The sequence below is a fragment of the Artemia sp. Qi Xiang Cuo genome, chromosome 7 (assembly GCF_049724085.1).
Source record: "Artemia sp. Qi Xiang Cuo chromosome 7, ASM4972408v1, whole genome shotgun sequence".
NCBI lineage: Eukaryota > Metazoa > Arthropoda > Branchiopoda > Anostraca > Artemiidae > Artemia > Artemia sp. Qi Xiang Cuo.
This window is the reverse complement of record NC_142800.1, coordinates 76,468,333-76,487,168: the sequence shown is the minus strand read 5'-3', so window position 1 is coordinate 76,487,168 and position 18,836 is coordinate 76,468,333. Positions and strand designations below refer to the sequence as shown.

Sequence of the window (18,836 nt, the reverse complement as noted above, 5' to 3'; positions counted from 1 at the left end):
AATACTACCTAAGGTCATTGAAATTGGGTAGCTGTAAAAAAAAAGAAAAAAAAATACGGGTAAAGAAAAGCTCTTAGCTCATATGCATAAGCTGAGGTGAGAAGAATGGATGTAACCGAAGTTAACGTCGCAAGCACAGAGTTGCCACTAGCACATTAATCTGTGAACTGACACTTTTCAGAGCTGTTTAAATTTTTTTGAGGACATGTTTAGGTTTAAAACTAAGAGGAGTCTAGGCTTCGCAAACAACAAAAGTAAATATATGCAGATATAACCTATTCTCTAGTGGAAGCCAAAGATTGATTCTTGATTTCAAAGACCTTAACACTGAGCATTTTTTAACTTCTGTTGGCATTTTTCTTTTCTTTTTTTCACCTGGAAAGTTTTCTGAAGACAACTTTCGGGAGGGAGCAAATTCTTTGTAAAATAGAGGAGTGCCTAGGTTGTTCGAAACTTAAGAACACTCCTACCGAATAATCCCTTGCTAAAGTAATTCAACAGCACTTTCGACATTTCCTACACACAGCACCATTTTGGAAGGTTTTTATCTGGAAATTCACAAAATATTTACTTCACTTATCCCCTTGGACCCGAAATTCAGCATTGGTTTGCAAATATAAAATTGTCGACCCATTAGCTTTGTCAAAACTTATTTCGAGACAAACCGCAAAAATTCAGTTTCAAGCACCCTCTTTTAGAGTGATTTTGAAGTAGTGCATGTGTGACTATAGTTCAGTGTTTAAACATATAATATCATCTCTTCTGGTTAACACTGTGATGTTTCTTTTTATTTGTCTTTGTGTATTTCTTGTAGTGTTTGATAGTTTAGAAATGAATAACTTAGATCTACAAATGGCAATTCGGGCCCTGAAGGGACCAATTGCCCCACCCCCTTATGCTTCATAAAAATTGGCGCATCTGTTTTTCGTTGATTTATTTAACTAATTAAGTTATCTCAGTTAATTATTAATTTACTCAAGGCAACTTACTGCATAAACAAAAAAATTCAAATAAATGTAACAAATTTTTTTCACAAGTGCGATTCTGACAAGAAAAATTATGGTAGTGACGAGCAGCCTTGTAGGTAAGGGGAATTCACCCCCCCCCCCCGCCCCAAAGGGCAAGATTTTTGCGACCAACTCAATCTTATTATAAGGATTCCACTGCTCATTACATAATTTTACATCCGCTCATCCAGTATGTTCAAACATACGTGCCTGTACTAATGGCAAATCTGAGCTCATGACATTAACTTGGATGTCAATACATTTCACACAGAAAAGCGACTTTCTGTCGTCCGAAGAAATGACGGCTTGAAGTTCAAGACGATTTATCGATTAGATAAGTTTATACAGGAGCAGGATACTCGCTAGCCTTCCGAAATTGACAAAATAGACAGGCGAAAGTGGGAGCTTCAAATATGCTTTATTAGGTTTATTATTAATAAATAGGTTTATTATTACTATGCATTTGAGTCGGGATCAAACGCTTAATTCCGACACCTGCAGTTCAACTTTATATTCGGCTCCACTCCTGAATTTCCAGGAGAACCGCCACAGATTTTCATAAGTACGATATTGACTCCGTCTCCTAAAACTTTAAAACACAATTTAATGCGAAATTGAGTACAGCCTTCTTATTAATTTTTCGTTAAGTTATGAAAAAAACGGTACTTTTGTAGAAAGCAGTGAGCCCGCGAAAAGTGAAGTTTCGTTAACGCTAATGAAATAAAACAAAATAGGATGAGAATATATTAGTTCATAAAAAAATTTGGGCTATATATTTGCACTTAGGGGGGGGGGGGGGGTAAAGCATAGCATATATTAAATACATAACCTAACCAACCCAACTTAGGTACCTTTTAGTGCCCCTAAACCCCCAAAAACCTAAAGTTTAAATATAGTTCCCTGAGTGAGAAACCCTTTATAATGCCTATCTTTATACAGCGTCTCGTACAAGTGCCGGGTTTTATCCCATCTGATCTTCAATACAACTGTCGCGCGCTTACCGCTTTCTACAGAAGTACCAAAAAAAACTTATCTGCTATTTACAGACAAAATACACAAAATGAAGACATCGAAACATCACTTTACGAAAAATGTTACGACACAAGACATACAAGTCAGTGTGGTAGGCTCAGAAAAGCCGCCAACTTTCAAAAATCACAACACCAGGTGCACGTGCCAAGCGTAGCGGAACTGTGTCAGGCGTTGCAGCGATTCTGCCACGCGTGGTGGAACTGTGCCGAGCGAGGCGGAAATCTGCAGCACACGTAGCGGTCCGAGATGTACACCTGGTGATGGAAAGTGAGCGGACTCTTGCAGCGAAGTAGGAGCCACTTAGCTGTTTTTTATTGCTTTGTTATTTTCTCACTCTGCCATGATATTCACTGCGTTGGTGTGTGTGCATCACCACTCTAATGCGACGTTTCTTAAAACGTTTGAGTTCTGACCCCGGAAGGACAGGGGGGAGGTCACAATCCAACACAAGGGATCGCACTTGGGCATACAAAATTGACACTTATGTTATTAAGAACCTTCAATTTATTTACTAATATATTTCTAAATCTATCCAATTACCGTTATTTAACACACGGTGGTCAAGAAGCATACTAACTAACGATATTTTTTACCTAACCTTCTTTTTAACCTATATTAATCTATAGGGCCGTATCCGGGATTTTTCTTCTGAGGACAAGGGGGGGCGGGGATTACCAAAGTATGTTTGCTCGAGGGGTAGGAAGGTTACTAAAAGACATTTTGTTCGAAAAGGTTAAGGTTTTTTACCGGCATTTTAAAGACCAGTTTAGGAGTTGGAGACATAATTTTTAGTTTTTATGAAATATAGTCTTTTCACCTGCAGAGTATAACTAATTTATGACTCAGAAAAATATTTCGGGGTGGGAGGGAGGTTCAAACCTGGCTCCCCTCCCCCCGATAAGATCCTTAGTTGCGACCCTAAAAACGGTTGAGAAATGACGTACTAAAGCATCATTTTTATCGAAAGTACATTACTGTTTTCTATTTTTTCATTGAAAGTTAAAAAGTAAAGATTTTTGTTAAGAAGATCAATAAGGATGAATTTATTTTCTTTTGAGAATGTAATAGTCAAGCATAAAAACCGCAGTTAATTATAGCTGAAAGCTACATGCAAGGGCAAAAATATGAAAAGGTTATTACCCTCAGTCAACGGGTTTGACGTAAACTCAATTGCTCGATTTTAAGGATAACCCAAAGATGAACCCGAAAAGATAACAACATGAATGATAAGTATTTGCCTTTTTAGCAGACGTCACAAGATTTACGGTATATTTGCCGCAAGCGTATAATAAACGTTTGAATAACAAAAGTTTCGCACCTTGAGTTTGATCAATATTAAAAGAAACATTTGAAACTTAATATTTTAACACTTTTTTACAACTTTCGATTTCGAAAAATTTTGAACTTTGAAGATCTCACTTGGGGGTTGCCCTTGGCACTTCCCTAGCCTCCCAGAAATAGAAAAAATATCAGTATTAGGTCACAACCATGGAGCTAGACAAAAATAGACAACAGTTTTTCGATGTTCCAGGATCGATTTTGAAAATCCTTTTTCACTGCTTGATGCAATCTTACGTTTCTTACTGTCCAATTCTACCTCATACAGGAAACTAATCGTTCATTAGTTACACCAGTACTTCATCTTGAGTCACTATACATTCTTTCATGTGCATGTTTTACTTTTGCTCAGCTTAATGGTGACCTTCCCCGGCCCCTAAGTGTTCCGCTATCTTTTACCTCTGATCAAAATAATTATAATCTTCGTAATATGACAAATCATGTTCAAGTTTCATTTATTCCTTGCATAAGGTCAGATTTTAATCCTCTAATGGCGTGTCATATTTTTTGGAATAAGTTGCCTGAATCAGCTCGAGGGTGCCACTCATTCGGTTTGTTAAAAAAAATTGTTAAAAATTCTTTGGCTTCATAGATGTTATTTTTATTTATGTTTTTATTTTATTTATTTATTTTTAATTTTTTTAGTCCATTTAATCTAATTAATTAATTTAGTTTATTTATTCGATTTTTCCTATAGTTTTCATTTTATCTATGTTTTCTTTTCTTCTTTTTTATATGTGAATAAGTGAACATTTTTAATTGCCTTTTGCTTTTCATCTCTGAATAAGCCATTCATATGCTTTAACCCTTTGTACAGGCCAATGAGCCTTTGGGGGAATAATAACATGTAATATTGTATGTGTATCTAATGAAGAATAAAACTTATCTTATCTTAGTTTGGATGTACCACCACAAGTAGGGCTGAATGCACGTCCTCGTTAATTAAATAAAAAAACAAGTTTTTTTAAGCTGAAAGTCAGGAGCGACATTAAAACTTAAACAAACAGAAATTATTCCGTATGTGAAAGGGGCTGTCCCCTCCTCAACGCCACACTCTTTATGCTAAAGTTTAACTCTTTGTCACAACTCTACTTTTTAAAACAATAAAAACTTTAGTGTAAAGAGCGAGGCGTTGAGGAGGGGACAGCCCCTTTCATATACAGAATAAGTTTTAATGTCACTCCTTACTTTCAGTTCAAAAAAAACTAGTTTGTTTATTTAATTACTGAACAGTTTTCCAACTAATGCAAGTTCGAATTTGGCTCACCTTACATGAAAAATTAAAACAGAATTTGCATAAAATTTCGGCAAATTTATTCCCTATGTGAAGGTTTCCCCCCACCTCAATACCTTGCCCTTTACGCTAAAGCTGTTTGCCCTTTTAAAAAAGCTTCTTATACTAATTAAACCGCCCCCGTGTTTCAGGAGTCGCTCTTAAGAAAATTGAGACAAACCGTCTAAATTAAGCGTAAAGAGCAAGATATTGAGGACGGGGCAACCCTTCATTTATGGAATAATTTCTGTTCGTTTCTCAGACAATACTGGTAAATCTGGCTCACCCTCTTTGAAATACACCCCTCCCCCTCACGGAAAACTCCTCCGAGGAAATTTCATCCAACGTAAAATTCACCCCCCCCTCCCGTCAAAGTCCCTTCAGACAGTTCCATTCTCGCTGAGGATCCCCCTCACTGTAAAATAGCTTGCGGACGATTCACCCTGAAACATTCTCTTTAGCATTCTTTCATTTGGATAAGACTTTATTCCTAATCGGTTTCTCGATCACTCCAGAAATGCCCCCCTTCCGTGGAAATTGTTTCACGGAAATCAAAACACGCGGAAAAAAGATCCTGGATAGTTGACCCGGAATATCTCTACACGAAAATTTTGGCAAAGAGAATGTAAGACAATTAAAAAGACTTTCGTACAGTAATTCAGTCAAATCCCCCCGTGTAACATTTCCCCTAGAATATTCACCCCCCAGAAATTTTCCTCCCCAAGGTAGATACCCTCTATAGAAATCCACCCAAAGCAAAGTCCCCCCCAAAAATGTCTGTATACTTCCCAATAACAAATACTATACGTAACAGTGGGCGAATTTCATAACTTACAGGCCTCTCCCTACGGACTGTGGGGGGTAATTTTACACCTTAAGATATAATTATTTGATCGTTCAACTATACTGAACAATATGACTATCTCAAAATTTTGATCAGATAATTTTTTTGGGAAAAAGGGCGCGGGAGGGGGCCCAGTTGCCCTATAATCATTTTGGTCACTTAAAAGAGAGACTAGAACTTTAATTTCCGTTCGAATACACCATCTTCCGATCTTCTAGAACCATTATTTCGATACAATCACCCCTGAAAAAAAAACACACATCCGTAATCTTTCTTCTGGCGAAAATAGTAAAATTCCAGTTTTGCAGATAGGATCTTGAAACTTCTACGGTAGGGTTCTCTAGTACGTCTCATTAAGTACGCTTGAACTTTAATTTTAGGGGATGTTTCCCCTTATTTCAAAAATCAGACAAATTTTCTCAGGCTCGTAACTATTGACGGGTAACACTAAATTTGATAAATCCTATATATTTGGAATCAGCATAATAAGCTGGTTCTTTTGATGTATTTATTGATATTAATAAATTCTGTTTTTTAGAGTTTCGGTTACTATTGAGCCGGGTCGTTCCTTACGTACAGGGTTTACGTTCCGGGTTTCCTGTTTAATTTTATATATTTGGAAAAAGCATAAGGAATGTCTACACCACAGTTTATAGAATTATCCAGTAAGTTTATCGCAGATAATTTTTGGTCTTCATTCTCGGTACGAACAAAAAGCTCCTCCCACTTCTTTCTGCATTAGCGGGTTAGTCTGTTTCCGTCAATCAATGAGAAATGGTTACAAAGTGCATTATCCGTAATAGCGGGTTTCCACTTGTTTTGTGTCCAAGAGAAATCTGACTTGTCTACCCGTGAACAAGTTCTAATGCCGCTTATGTTTCTATCTGCAAAAACGTTCTCTGGAGCACTCGCACCTTAGTCCGGGTTTTTATAATGGGTGAGATAGGGTATGATCATACTGCTAATTCTATAAACTGTGGTCTACACTGTGCTTTCGAAATAATCTGTAGTAGCGGTTTTCACCACGAGGATGGCGACTAACAAACAGGGTCACAGTAAATTAGAAACAATTTGAACACTTATCAACGAAAGAAGTTTGTGTTTTTTAATTCGCAAAGTTAGATTCAAATACATACAAACGGACAAATCAAGAGATCTAGAAGATAAATAAGCATGCATCAATTAATAACTAACAAGATAATTCGGTTCAATCGATAAAACAATTTTTTCTCTTCTTATGCTTTTGTTTGGGCGAAAATTTTGTGGTAGCTTAACATTAAGTTTAGTTTTCTTATACATATAAAATCCTGGGACGATTTTTAAGGACGATGCAAGATGAAACATAGATAACGCAAGACGTAGCATTTATATGACGTCATAAATGGTAGAAGTCAAGTCTTAAGGTCTCCTTCCCTCTTCAATAAAATCCCTGTCCGCGTTTCGACATTGTCCTGTCAGAGAAATTCAGAATTAGCATACGGGTTTTAATCAGAGAACCTTATATTAATACCCCCTCGATCCCTTTTAATCTTCTCCTACCAAATGGTAATATTCGTCGAGTTTCAGTCCATGCATGAAAACGAATCTCTCACCCCCTCTCTTCTCTTATCCTCTAATAAGCTCCCCTCCCCAACCTTCCTTGACCTTCTGAAAGAGGAAGTCCTTGTTGCTATAAACAATTTGAAGAAAGCATGATTTATCACTACTTCCTCCGCACCCTCCCCCCTGATCTGCCCTTGTCAAAAGTTCAGATGCGCCAATTGGTCCACTCATTTAGAAATGCATAGGAAACTGACACACAAAAGAAGGACTTAAAAAGTACAAATGTGTTTTTTAGATCAATGGCTTTAAATGATAACAGACACCTTTTGATCTTTTTTGGGAGTTCTCGACCCTAAAAAGGTTGAGAGACGATGGCCTACTATATCCCAAAGTTAAGTGACTAAGTTAAGCTAAAAAATTTGAACAACTGACGAAAGTATAATACAAATGAATACAAATGAAAGCAAAAATACAATGAATGTGCATTGTCAGTTTAATATACATATATTGATATTTAGTAATCAAAATGTTAAAATTATTTGATTTATTTAAGTTATAAAAGTAAAAACATTTATATTTGTTTCAGTAAAGTGTAAATTTTGTTCTGGCCATGGGAAGACATAGGGGTTTTGCGCCCAACTTATGTTAATTTCTGCTCGTTTTGAGTTTGCCTCAGTTATTTATTATAATTTCTGTTCGTTTTGGGTTTCATTTATTTATCGATGCTGATTTGTGGTAGTTTCGAGCTTGGTAGATAATTTTATTTTATTTTTGCTTATTTTTTGTTTAATGGAGTTCTTTACTTTTCTTTGAAAAACTTATTTTGTGGAATTTTTTTTTTTAATTAATTTCTGTTCGTTTTGTATTGACATAGTCTTTTCAAGGAAAAAGAAAATAACACTTTAAATCTTTTCGTTTTTTAAGACTTTATAGTTTGGCCTGCTATTTGTATGCTGGAGAAAAATTTTCAGCAATTTTTAGCAACATACACCATTTTAAAAATCTGGACACAAATAGTACTGTTTAACTTAGTTTCATACCTCCTCTTGTTGACCTGAAACGGAAAACTTGATACCATTCGCAAAAAAATCTGTTTATTTTCTTTGATAGCTTGGATATACTTTAACTATTTTGATTCGGTTAAATTTTAAGAGCAGAAGTAGCCTCGAAAGTTTGAACACAGAACCCTCAGTCGTTCTTTGGATACTGCTGAGATGCATTATTGGGAATTAGAATTATAACATTGCATTTTGATTTATTTTTGAGGAAACATTTAGTTTTTAAAAATAACGGGCAAATGGGAGGGTGGGAGTGAAAGGGGGATTAGTTGCCCTCCAATTACTTTTGACTATTAAAAAGGGCATCAGCCCTTTCTCTTTTCAAGCGAATGAGCCCCTTTCAAAGTTCCCACGACAACTCCTTCGATACGAAGTGCCCTGGTCTAAACAACAACAACAACAAATATTACTAATCACTTTCGACTATTAAAAAGGGCACTAGCCCTTCGAATTTCAAATCGAATGAACCCCTTTCTGAAGTTTCTATAACAATGCGTTCTATAAAAACCTTATATGCCCCCAGGGCATAGCTTAAAACCTTTGCCCTGAGGGGCCTGGCGGATTGTCCTCTTCAAAAATATATTTTCTATCTGTAAGTCAACTACACTGAACAAAATGGCTATCTGAAAATTTGTATTGGATGTGTCTGGGGAATGATGGGCGTGGGGGAGGGGGGGGGGCTAGTTGCCCAGCAATCACTTTCTACTATTAAAAAGCGCACTAGCCCGCTGAATTTCCAATCGAATGAGCTTTTTTTGAAGTTTCTACGACAACGCCTTCTATAAAAACATTATATGCCCCTGGGCATAACTTAAAACCCTTGCCCTAAGGGTTGTGAGGGAGTGTCCTCCTCAAAAACATATTTTCTATCAGGAAATCAACCAGGCTTAACAAAATGGCTATCTCAAAATTTTGATTGGATGTGTTTGGGTGAATGATAGACGTGGGGGGGGGGGGCTAGTCGCCCTCCAATCACACTCAATTATTAAAAAGGGCACTAGCCCTTTGAATTTCCAATCAAATTAGCCTGTTTTGAAGTTTCTACGACAACGCCTTCTATAAAAAACCTTATATGCCCCCAGGGCATAACCTAAAACCCTTGCCATCAGGGCTGTGGGGGACTATCCTCCTCAAAAACATATTTTCTATCTGGAAATCAACTACGCTGAACAAAATGGCTATCTAAAAATTTTGATTGGATGTGTTTGGGGGAATGATGGGTGTGGGTGGGGGCAAGTTGCCCTCCAATCGCTTTCGACTATTAAAAAGGGCACTAGTCCGTTTCCAATCGAATGAGCTTTTTAGAAGTTTCTACGACAACGCCTTCTATAAAAACATTAAATGCCCCCTGGGCATAACTTAAAACCCTTGCCCTGAGGGTTGTGGGGGAGTGTCCTCCTCAAAAACATATTTTCTATCTGGAAATCAACTACGCTGAGCAAAATGGCTATCTCAAAATTTTGGTTGGATGTATGTGGGGAAATGTTGGGCGTGGGAGGGGGGCTAGGTGCCCTCCAATCACTTTCGACTTTTGAAAAGGGTACTAGCCCTTTGAATTTCCAATCGAATGAGCCTGTTTTGAAGTTTCTACGACAACACCTTCTATAAAAAACCTTATATGCCCCCAGGGCATAACTTAAAACCCTTGCCCTGAGGGTTGTGGGGGAGTGTCCTCCTCAAAAACATATTTTATATCTTGGAATCAACTACGCTGAACAAAATGGCTATCTCAAAATTTTGATTGGATGTGTTTGGGGAATGATGGGCGTTGGGGGGGGGGGGGGGGCTAGTTGCCCTCCAATCACTTTCGACTATTGAAAAGGACACTAGCCACTCCAATTTTTCAATCGAATGAGCCCATTTCAAAGTTTCTACGGCGATTTCTTTGATACGAAGTGCCCGGGGATAGAGAAAAAAAACAAAAAACGACACATTGTATCCACATTGTTATTTACTTAGGCAGTGCTAGCGCGGTAACTATGAAAAGCTTGCCATGAGAGGGGGGTTAGTTACCGTCCAATCACTTTCAACTAATGAAAAGGGCACTAGCCCTTTGAATTTCCAATCGAATGAGCCTTTTTTGAAGTTTCTATGACAATGCCTTCTATAAAAACCTTATATGCCCACAGGCCATAACTCAAAACCCTTGCACCAAGGGTCGTGGGGAGTGTCCCCCTCAAAAACTATATTTTCTGTCTGGAAAACAAATACGCTGAATAAAATGGCTATCTCAAAATTTTTTTTGGATGTGTTTGGGGCAATGACGGGCGGGGGGGGGGGCGCTAAGTGCCCTCCAATCACTTTCAACTATCAGTGAATTTCCAATCGAATGAGCCTTTCTTGAAGTTTCTAAGACAAAGCCTTCTATAAAAACCTTAAATGCCCCCAGGGCATAACTTAAAACCCTTGACCCGTGGGTTGCAGGGGAGGGTCCTCCTCAAAAATATATTTTTTATCTAGAAATCAACTACGCTGAACAAAATGGCTATCTCAAAATTTTGCTTGGATGTGTTTGGGGGAATGATGGGCGAGGAGTAGGGGGGGGGGCTAGTTGCCCTCCAATCACTTTCGACTATTAAAAAGGGCACTAGCCACTTCAATTTCCAATCGAATGAGCCCTTTTCGAAGTTTCTACGACAACTCCTTCGATACGAAGTGCCCGGGTGTGGAGAAAAAAACACACATTGTGCCCACATCGTTCTTTACTTAGGCACTTTTGTCAAAATTGCTCTCAGGTCACAGTTGCTATACAACGGTCCATCCTTTAGTAGAGCCCCCTCGAATGTGTTTTGCTGTCTCATGTATGAAACTGATTACACCCCTGCTGCAGTCATTTTCTTCCTGATTTGTACATGCTGTCTCATGTACAAATTTATTTCCTGATGTAGGAATCCGAAAAATAAAGCAACTTCAATTCCTTCAGAAAACCTTTTTTTTGTCAAGGAACGAATATTTGTCAGTTGCTCTCAGGTCACAGTGAACGGTCCATCATTTAGTAGAGTTTTCTCAAATATATTTTCCTGTCTCATGTACGAGACTCTGATTACGCCCCTGCTGCAGTCATTTTCTATTCTTCCTTCTTTTTTTCTATCAAGAAACCTTAGTATATGAAAAAAAGAAGAAGCCTTATTAGGCCGAATCAATACCTGAAGCGGAATCTCCGCAAACGTTACATAGGTCAGTAGTTAAGTGGCCAGATCTGGTCATTCGACAAACTGGATTTGTAGGCATTCCTTGTAGGCCTGTTATATTCGTCATCATCTTATCTCTGAAACAAATTTAAACGAGGTTTAGTATATTCGAGGATTTTACTTTTTATATATGTATTCGGGATAATTGAAAATCACAACTAAATTTTAAGTTAGCACAATTTTTATCAAAAATGACAGTGCTTGTGTATTATCCAGGACACACTTCAGATGTTTGTTCTATTTGATCTGAGAAAACCGGTTTGTCTGTCTGCAATGGGTTATAATTAGCTTAGTCTTAGTGAGAAAAACTATGATGAAAGTATATCTTAATTAAATATTTAATATATAGAGGTGGTTAGGTTAGGTATTTAATATAGTGTGTTCTGGGCTGCCCGCTTGACTTAATTCTTTTACGTAGTTTCCCTAATTTTGTTACTAATATCTTATATTTTCATCATATTTAGGTATATTTCATTATGATCAAGGTAACTTCGCTTTTTGAGTATGTTCTGGATAACACACGTGTACCAAAATGACAAATACCATAGGTATTCAACCCAATCAATCTTCTTGAGCACAAATAAAATATACAATCGGAGGCTAAGGAAAGTTGTGGAAAATTCAGAAAACTGGGGAACTTTCTAATGAAAAACAACCCCATACAGAGCTATATAGCTTTTGGTAGTGTCGGGCATCAAATTAAAAAAAGAAAAGAAACATGGTTGAAAAACAGCGAAAAATAAGCTAAAACCATGTCACCAAACGCAGCTTTTTATTTTAAAAAATATTATAGATTTGATGTCCTTCTTACTTTAAATCTGTGATATAAATGAGCTCTGTACTTGTATGATAAACGCCCATCCGCTCAAGTTGTTCATTCATTGACGCATTATAGAACCGCTTTTTTCGTTAGTTTCTTTCAGCTTAGCGTGAGACAAAACAAAGCGAAGTGACAATATATAGTTTGGGTTATATATTTGCACATTAGGGGGGGGGATAAAGTATTTGCACAGTGTGAAGTTAGAAAACAATTCTGACTATATAATATGAAGAATAATTCTACATAACATATTAAGCATACAGACCCGCTGTACTTTACCCCCATCCTTCCTAATGCGCAAATATATAGCCCAAATTTGTTTCTAAAGTATTATATTTTTATCTTACTTTGGTATATTTCGTTAGGATTGAGGGTCGGAGAAACATACAAGAAGAACATGAGGCAGGGCTCGTATACAAGTACCATGAGCTCTTTTGTACAATTATCACTACACCGAAATTATCGACTGTTTTCTATTAGACTAAAAATATAAGAGCTTAATTACTTGCTTAGAAAGCCTAATAACCTAATATGCATGCTATTTTCCAGTGTGTACAGTGATTTTGATTCGGGGAAGGGGCAGCTTAAAAAATAGGCGTATTACATACACGACAAAGGGATGTTCGATGAGGAACGATAGGGATGTTCAATATTTTGAAGGCACGGACTCAAAACCACCTCCCAATACGTAAAAGCCACTTAAAACCTACTGAATGAAGTGGTGTATTTGAATATACAGAATGGTGACCAGCTCTTGGTTGTCATACGACAATAGAGCCACCCATTTTTGACGTAAGACCTTAAATTATCTTGTTTTTTCCAAGACCACACTGCCTTTCTATGACGAACAAATAAAATTTCAAATGGGGATAAGTCCATTTTTTAGACAGGGAAAACAGATACAAGTTCGGATATTTCGACCACACATACAGCGATCGTCATCAGCAGAAATACATAAGCAATATTTCTGCTGAAGACGATTGCTATATATGTGGTAGAAATATAAAGATTTGTATTTGTTTTCACTGTCTAATAAGTGGACTTAACCCCATATGAAGGTTTATTTGTTCGTAAAACTACCCAATCTGAAAACCTCAAAGTTCCAGGGGTGTGACAGTCATTAACATACGTAAGTGACAGTTATCTTCGTCATTACTAAAAAACATTTAAAAAAAAACAAGGATAAAATAGAATTAACAGTAAAATCGTTTTTCTAATCAATTCATTACTCGTTCATTCTCACTCTAAACCATCACACAAAAGGAACTACTATGTCTACAAAGGCGAGCTATTAACCCGGAAAAAAGTTGTTTTTCCGCCCTTCCTATATAACCTTCTTTAATCTGTGACGCGCCTAACCTCCCATTCCCTCCCTTTTATGGGACGTCCATTCGCGCAGATGTATTTGAAAAGGTTTTGGCCCGTGATGTAACAATGCAGGAACTTGCGTAAATATAAATTATATGAATTGCATTTTAAAATGGAGCATTTCCTCTTTAAAAGGAAGACTTTCGATTTTATTCTTGCAATGAATTCTGATTGCCAGAATATTATTTGGGATTGGTTATCACAAAAAGTATGGGGAACTGATTAAAGAAGAAACCATTGGCCTCCAGGGGTCGCAAACATTAAAAAATCACGAACACCAGGTGATGCGTGCCAAGCATGGCGGAGCTGCACCAAAAGTTGCAGTGACTGTGCCATACATGCCAAAACTGTGCGGCATTTATGGCGCTTTGAGATGTACACTAGGAGGCAAAAAATGGGTAATCCCTCGGGCTGCCTTTTAAGATGGGTTCCAAGGCCGTATCCAGGGGGGGGGGGTCGAGGGTATGAGCCCCCCATGTTTATCCGGCTCGTAAAAACGTAACAAACATAAATATAAACAAATTTTTGCTGCGTTTTTAAGTTTTTTACCCCACCCCCCTTACCGAAAAAAAGAATCTTAGATACGACCCTGCTACCCTCTGCCAAAACCAAGTATCAATATAAAATAAGATTTTGAGTTAAGGTGGGTCCTCCCTCGATTTTGACATAGCAACCCCAATGGCGCAATCAGAATTTATCTATTTGCTATAATTTCTGGGCAATGATCTAGTATCTACAGGGGTAAAATCAGATTTTCGCGGATTTCAGAAGCAAAATTTACTGCGGAATATTAGAAACACAAAACATAGTCTCTGCGTACAGCAGAAAACAGATTGGCAAGGATGAAATAGTAATGGACTTCGGAAAAACCTATTGACAAAACTCTGTGTATTCATCTATTTATATCACTCAAAAATTAAATGTTCGGTAGGTCCGTCCCTCCACCCAAAATGCTCTGATCCCTTCAAGGTCAGATCTGATGAAAGCACATTCAGAAGATCGGAAAAGATTCTTTCAGGTGCTAAAAAATGTTTTTTCACTCTCCGCTAAAGGAAGCTAAAAAGCTAAAAGTTTTTAGCTCCCCTAAAGGGTGCTTCAGGAGCTAAAAAGTTTCATTTTTTCACTCTCTCCTAAAGGATCCTACGAAATTAAGGCTCCCGTATAAAGGCAATACTATACATAAAAAAACATAGTATATGCTGATCCATGTTTCTTTCAACGATCCTGTAACAATCCGTCAATCACGTTTCGGTATAAGGAGTTTTTCCGTGAAATACTCCCCTATTTCCCCCATGAAAAATCCCCTCCCTACGGAAAGATACTCTACACAGCTCCAACCCGGTAAAAATATCTCCCCGGACAATTCCCCTAACAACTCCACATGTAAAATTGAGTCGGCAAAGAGAAAGCAAGACTAATAAAAAGAAATTCGTATAGGAATTCTGGCAAATTCTCTCAGTGTGGAATTTTCCCTAGAAAGTTCACCCCCTGGAACTTTCCCTCCTCAAGGAAAATTTTCTCCGTTGAAAATCCCCCAACAGAAAATTCACCCCCCATCCCACTCGGAAAATGTATGCATATTTCCCAATAACAAATATTATATGTAAACAATGGGCACATTTTTAACTTAAAGACCTTTCCCCAGGGGCTGTGGGGGGCCATGTTACCTCCTAAGGCATAATTATCGGGCCTTTCAACTATGCTGAAACAAAATAGTTACTTTTGATTGGACGATTTTCACAAAAATAGGGACTGAGAGGGGGGGCTAGTTGCCCTCCAATGTGTTTGGTCACTTATAAAGGGCAACTAGAACTTTTAATTTTCGTTCGAATGAGCCCTTTCCCGATATCATAAGACTATTGGTTCGATGCGATCACCCGTGAAGAAAAAATAATAATAAATAAATAAACACGCGACCGTGACCCCTCTGCTGGCAAAAAATACGAAATACAATAGGATCCTCGGATACGCTTAATCTGATAATGTGATTTTCATTGAGATCCCTTGACTTTTATAGGGGGTATTCCCCTTTTTTCGAAAATCAGGCAAATTTCCTCAGGCTCGTAGCTTTAGGTAAGTAATTTTACACCAGGTGGATCGTGGCGGAAAGAAGTACCATCAAGAGACGTTGCATGGGGAACAGGTGACACTTGGAGGTCAGCCCCAATTCCGGCAAGTAAACAACCCGTAAGTATACCATATAATTTGTGCATGGGCCCCTGACGTTTCTATAAAACGTACTACTTTCATACTTAAATACAGAGAACTACATTGATTTTTGAAACCTTTATACGAAATTTTCCTAATGGTTACTAGATATTCTCAAAACCTATGGCCAATTCACACACGTCTTGATAGGGTGGGGGAAGTAAATGCCCCAGTATCGCGCTAGCACTTAAGAACAAACACATAAATCAGGAATTCAAAGCTCTTCCTCAAGATTCCCCAATAGGTGTTTTCGCAGCTTACTTTTACTGTTAGAATCAACATAAGTAGTATTTACCATTGTTTCAGAATAAGCTGTGTATCTGAGTGAAAACATTTATTGACTGGTCACTTTTTCCAAAACTCGTCGTTTACTTATTTTTCTTCTTACTAAGGGGATCGGGAGGAGCAGTCAAGAGTGGGATTTTAAAAATCCGGTTAAGTATTTTTGGTCATAGAAATTCGAATGGTGTACTGTTTATGCTTCCAAGCCATTTCAGATATAACAGTTTTTTGTGTCATGTGTCATCTTAAGATGGGGTTGTCAAGACAAATATAAACTCCATTTTCAGTGTCATGTGGTACTTCACGATGGCATTATAAAGACAAATTTAGGTACTTGGGCATTTCTAAAAAGTCAAGTTTGGTTAATGCTAATGAAATAAAATAAAATAGGATGAATATATAATAGTTTATAAACAAATTTGGGCTATATATTTGTACATTAGGGGGGGGGAGCATTGCATATATTAAATACGTAACCTAACTTAACATAGGTACCTTCCCCTCCCCCTAAACCTCAAAAAACAACAGTTTAATAACGTATACGCAATGAAAATCACGCTATGCATTCCATTTCCATTACGTTATAGCGGTGTCTGGAATTAACCGTCAAAAACGGGTTTTTCGTGACTGGTTTCCTTGTAACTGTCCATATAATACTCAAGTACCCAAATTTAAGCATGTAGATATGATCAAGAAATTTGAAATGAGCCACTAAACATCTATGATGGTCCAACAGCAAGTTAGTTCTGCTAGTCATTAGATGATTTAGGAAACGTACTAAGGCATGGGAGGAATAGTATACAAGAGGGGAGATAAACTTTCAGTTAGGGGCTTTAGACCAAAAAGATTGGACTGATATTATTTTTAGGCTTCCCAGCTTTTTCGTTTCAGAGAGTGCCACATGGTACCTACAAATGGCTCTGTCGAGACCAGTTTATAAAAAAACACGTAGATAAGGCTACTAGCTTTTCGTGATAGACTTTTACAGTTAAGATTAACGGAAATAGCAGTTAAAGTCCTGAATCAGTTTTCAAATGCCATTTTTTTCCTCACTAGACACTTTTCAAGACATGTTCTTAAACTTTCGATTACTATGGGCTGTGGTTCGCCCTTTACCTCGCTGCAACTACGAAATGGCGTTATTAACAGGTCAAGCATACTTGTAAAGCCTGTTTTTTGTTAGCCTAGTACTACCCTTCATCATTCTACCAAAATTCACACTTTCCGCAGTTTCTTCGGTCCTTCTGGCTCTAGCTCCCCCTGAACTAAAAACAGACAAAACATATTTTCTCAAACTTTTCCTTAACCCCCCCCCCCCCCCGGAGAAATTCCTTCCTCATAAGTAGCCTAACTGTTTTTGTTAAGTTGAAAATCCTTCATGAGTAACTTGAACTGTATTGTTATGCAGAGAATACAGTCAATGTAATAGCCAAGCCACTTCAATCACCGTCACCGAAAAGCTCAGGGCTAAAGCGGTCGCCTCACTCAGAGCAGATGGTTTATTTAAATTCAAGAACGCTTTCAAAATATGCAACTTGGGCAGTCTTTAATTTCACCCTATGCATCCTTCAATGACGATTTGGGGTGAATGATTGTGCAAAGAAATAACTGGGTCACCGGCTTTTCCAATTTAGAGCAGAGTACCCTCGATGTCATAAAAATCACCCAGACAGGTTGCCAACTCTATACTTTCTCATTTTCATCAGAATTCTAGAGAAGGTGGTACTGCTAAATTTTAATAATTGGAATGTACTCGAAAGCTATTTCCGTGGGGAAGAACAGCAATTTGAAAAAAAAGTCTAACCATGTAGGAGATGAAAGAAATAGTAGGTAAACAGCTCATATAATTATCCAGTATGATCGTTCCCTATCTCACCCATTATAAAAACCCTGACCGGGGTGCGAGTGCTCCAGAGAACGTAGAAACATAAGCGGCATCAGATCTTTTCACGGGTAGACAAGTCAGACGCGAAACAATCGGAAACAAGTGGAAACCCGCTATTAATAACTGCACGAAGAAGTGGGAGGAGCTTTTTGTTCGCACCGAGAACGAAGACCAGAAATGATCTGCGATAAGCTTACTGGATAATTATATGAACTGTGGTAAACAGTAACAATTCTAATATATGGAGGGCGGACATGATCCCGAAAACCCCTGCCCTGCATAGGGCCTGATTAAAAACGCACACAGAAATTATAAATTATTACACTTAGAAGTATTTTCGTCTTCCACGGGAGCAAATTTGGGCTATATATTTGCACATTGCCAAATATATAGCAAATTTATGCTATATGTTTGCATATTGCCCCTCCCATTTTTTCCCCTCGTAGGTGCGGTAATACTATGAAATTACAATTTTTCCTATTTTTTCAAATCTTAAACATTAAACTCGTCGAAAAATTGTATTTACAAAATTTACTAAATGAGCTCACAAACAAGCAAATTTCCGAGGGGGACCAGAAAATATTGTCCAAATATTTTAGTATACCTTGACATAGATTGACAAGGACCAGAGAAGCAGGAGGAGGTGGAGACATTAAGATATATTTATTAATATCAACTTTCTTAATATCTATACTTAATACTAATACCAACTTTCTTAATATCTATATATATTAAGTTTTTTATTAGAAACTATAATTTCTAATGGGAATAAGTGTACGAATAGTTCCCCTTCAAACCACAACTTTCAGAATTTCCTCGGGAAGACAAATAGAGATAAACTTTAAATAGACTAAGGTAAAAAAAAAACAAAAACAGATTAACACAATAAAACATGCTTCAGCACTATGAAAAACATGTTTCAACCGCGGAGTGGCCCACTTTTGGCCACCTGGTGTTACATCTCGAAGCAGCAAGTGTGCCGCACAGT

At 37.6% G+C, this 18,836-nt stretch overlaps 1 protein-coding gene across 1 annotated transcript in view; it reads right to left on the bottom strand.

Annotated features, from left to right (window-relative positions):
- Positions 1-18,836, bottom strand: part of LOC148950699 (retinoic acid receptor RXR-alpha-B-like) — an 88,621-nt gene that overhangs the window by 55,627 nt on the left and 14,158 nt on the right. The window contains exon 2 of the mRNA XM_089092574.1: positions 11,241-11,362. Within this exon, the coding sequence (XP_088948700.1) occupies positions 11,241-11,362 (122 nt within the window). The remainder of the gene's footprint in view (positions 1-11,240; positions 11,363-18,836) is intronic.